Source organism: Otolemur garnettii, unplaced genomic scaffold (assembly GCF_000181295.1).
Source record: "Otolemur garnettii isolate 467f Iridium unplaced genomic scaffold, OtoGar3 scaffold00210, whole genome shotgun sequence".
NCBI lineage: Eukaryota > Metazoa > Chordata > Mammalia > Primates > Galagidae > Otolemur > Otolemur garnettii.
The window spans coordinates 765,701-768,961 of NW_003852605.1; the positions used below are offsets into that span (position 1 = coordinate 765,701).

At 47.2% G+C, this 3,261-nt stretch overlaps 1 protein-coding gene and 1 pseudogene across 3 annotated transcripts in view; one reads left to right on the forward strand and one right to left on the reverse strand.

Moving 5' to 3' along the window:
- Nucleotides 1-3,261, forward strand: part of LOC100954158 (cytochrome b-c1 complex subunit 6, mitochondrial) — an 11,499-nt gene that overhangs the window by 4,756 nt on the left and 3,482 nt on the right. Inside the window, exons 2-3 of one of the 3 annotated variants that reach the window (XM_003801417.2) lie at nt 1,965-1,991; nt 2,750-2,911. In XM_003801417.2, coding sequence (XP_003801465.1) covers nt 1,965-1,991; nt 2,750-2,911 — 189 coding nt within the window. Of the gene's footprint in view, nt 1-1,964; nt 1,992-2,517; nt 2,641-2,749; nt 2,912-3,261 lie in introns of those variants that run through there. The other 2 variants (XM_012812476.1, XM_012812477.2) reach the window with 2 other exon arrangements.
- LOC111722031 lies at nt 3,141-3,226 on the reverse strand (annotated as a pseudogene).

The window sequence follows — 3,261 nt, forward strand, 5'->3', positions numbered from 1 at the left end:
GGGTTTGAACCTGCCACCTCTGGCATATGGGACCGGCGCCCTACCCTTTTGAGCCACAGGCGCTGCCCATGTTTCTTTTAAGTGGGGTTTTTTTGGGGGGGGGGACACAGTCTCACTTTGTCGCCCTGGATAGAGTGCAATAGCACTCACAGCAACCTCAAACTCTTGGGCTCTAGCGATCCTCCTGCCTCAGCCTCGTCCCGAGTAGGTGGGACTACAGGCACCTGCCACAACACCTGGCTTTTTTTTTTTTTCTTGAAACAGAGTCTACATCGCCCTTGGTAGAGTGCTGTGGTGCCACAGCTCACAGCAACCTCCATCTCCTAGGCTTAAGTGAAACTCCTGCCTCAGCCTCCCAAGTAGCTGGGACTATAGGACCCCGCCACAATGCCTGGCTATTTTTTTTGTTGCAGTTGTCATTGTTGTTTAGCTGGCCTGGCCCAGGTTTGAACCCACCAGCTTTGGTGAATGTGGCCAGCACCCTACCCACCAAGCCATGAGCGCTGCCCTGGCTATCTTTTAGTAGAGATCGGGTCTTGCTCTAACTCAGGCTCTCAGTCTTGTCTCAAACTCAGGAGCTCAAGCAATCCACCTGCCTCGGCCTCCTAGAATGCTAGGGTCACAGGCATGAGCCACTACGCCCAGCCCTGGGATTACTTTCTTAAGGGGCTATTGTGATCAAATCATAACACATGAGAAGGTGCTTTCTAAACCTACTGTGTTATGCATACTTAGGTTCTTGCTAATGAAAGTAAGATTGGGCCTTTTTCTGTCTTGAAATACATCTGGGATTTATTTTAATCAGGTATGGTAAATGTGACAAACATGGAGACAACTGCCTTTGAAAGAAGAGTTTATTAGTTAACAGTTCTCAAGAGAAGGGGGCCTATCATACAATGGAGGCCTACATAGGGAAGTGTCAGGGCTGGTCAGGAGGTAGAAAGAGTGAGGAGGGGAAAGCATTGCTGAGAGCCTTAATTTCTGTGGGAAGAAATAGGTAAGGCAGGGTAGGCAAGCCTAACTGGTATTAGGATCAGATACACTGGGCACTGAGCTCTAGGGCTGGTCCCTAGTTGTCATGTATTTGACTCGTTGCTGATTCAGACAAGGTGAAGTACAAGCTTAGTGTATAAGACTCACATAAAGAAGGTGGTTGGCTATGAGGGCTTTGGATTGATTTGCTTAACCTATGAGGGGTGTTTGCTATCTAAAACAGGGGTCCTCGGGCGGTGCCTGTGGCTCAATGGAGTAGGGCGCCGGCCCCGTAAGCCAGAGGTGGCGGGTTCAAACCCAGCCCTGGCCAAAAACTGCAAAAAAAAACCAGGGGTCCTCAAACTGTGGCCCGCTGAGGACATTTATCGGGCCTGCCGAGTGTTTTTGCCACCGCTGCCTGTCCTACTTAGCAGTCGACTGGTCCTGGGTCCGCAGTCCGGCCCTCCAACAGTCTGAGAGACAATGAACTGGCCCCCTATTTAAAAAGTTTGAGGACCCCTAATCTAAAACTTAGCTTTAGAGGGCAGGATTAGCAAGGCCTGATGTCAAAATGTCATAAAACACAGAAAATAAAATAACATGAGTAATGTATTTTTTTGTTTGTTTGCTTTTTGAGACAGAGTCTCACTTGTTGCCCTTGGTAGAGTGCCATGACATCATAGCTCATAGCAGCCTCCAGCTCTTGGGCTCAAGCGATTCTCTTGCTTCAGCCTTCCAAGTAGCTAGGCACCCTCCACAACACCCAGCTATTTTTAGAGACGAGATCTCGCTCTGGCTGAGGCTTGTCTTGAACCTGTGAGCTCAGGCAGTCTACCCGCCTTGGCCTCCCAGAGTGGGAGGATTACAGGCATGAGCCACCACGCCTGGCCCCGATTAATACAGTGTTAATCATCAGTAATTACAATATCAGTATAATTGGAAATAACTGTCATAAAATTGCTACTGACATTAATTTTGTTTTCCTTTTGTAGGAGGAAGAAGAAGAGGAGGAATTAGTGGTAAGAGCTGTCTCAGGTTTGGAATGATCTCAGTAAAAGCAGGAGGTTTGAGCCTCATGAAATGAAAGGCATTTTAAGGAGTCTTTACTTGACACCTTGGAGACAATGGGGGTGGAATAAGTGCTAATGCTGCCTGTGTAATGGAGTGTTTAGGGATATGGGTCTGGGAATCGGAGTCTGTTCTCAGTTTTGGGCTTCTTCAGTTGTGATATCAGGGAGCAGACAGCATCTTGAGGGCCTGGCACTCAGTCATCTACTTTATGTGGTTTAATAAAGAAGGAACCTTCATTTGGTTCCTCCAAAGGAAACTTTCTTAGATGGTCCTTCTCTGTATTAGCACAGCCTGTCTAGCTGGGCAGCTGGGGTACATAGGCCTGGTTCTCAGACAGGGGAAATTGAAATTTCAGATGTGATACATCCCAAAATGCTGTGTTAACAAGTAAGACCTCCTATAGGTCTACTTCAGGTTTGGCCAGGTTTCTTTACCACCTTGTTTTTCAGATAGGACTGAGGCTTTCAGTGTATACTGGCAACCTTGGAAGGCAGGAATGTGAAACTTTTCCATACTACTTAGCATCAGGATTGAATGGGGGACCCCATTCTGCCATGTCTGGTGGCAGTGTGGCTCTGCCACCTGGCCTTCTGCACAGTAATTCAGAGGCAGCACCTTGGTTTGATGGTTGTATTGATCAAAGCATATGTGTTTAGTGGGTCTCCCCTAAAACCACCATTTTGTTCTTTTTTTGTTTCTCTATCAGGATCCCTTAACAACAGTGAGAGAGCAGTGCGAGCAGCTGGAAAAATGTGTAAAGGCTCGGGAGCGGCTAGAGCTCTGTGATGAGCGTGTCTCCGCCAGATCACATACAGAAGAGGATTGCACAGAGGAGCTCTTTGACTTCTTGCATGCAAGGGACCACTGTGTAAGTTGATCTGAAGTCAGGAAGGGGAAAGCTTACAATGCTGACAACCTTTCCATGGTAGGGGCAGGCCCATCAGTGAGACTACCATGGGCCCAATATATATAAGGTACAGCACTGAGGATTTTACATAATCCTTACCACTTCACAGATGTATGTAGCTGGCGCCTTAGCTACTTGAGCCACAGGCAAGGCCTATTTTATTTATTTATTTTTTTTTTACTTTTTTAGGTGATGTTACACTCATAGAAACAGAGAGGCCACCGTAGGCAATTCCATCGTGCATTAGGAGAGCCTTCCTTTCTCTCCCTGGAAACTATTTATTTATTTCAGGTTTTGGCTGGGGCTGGGTT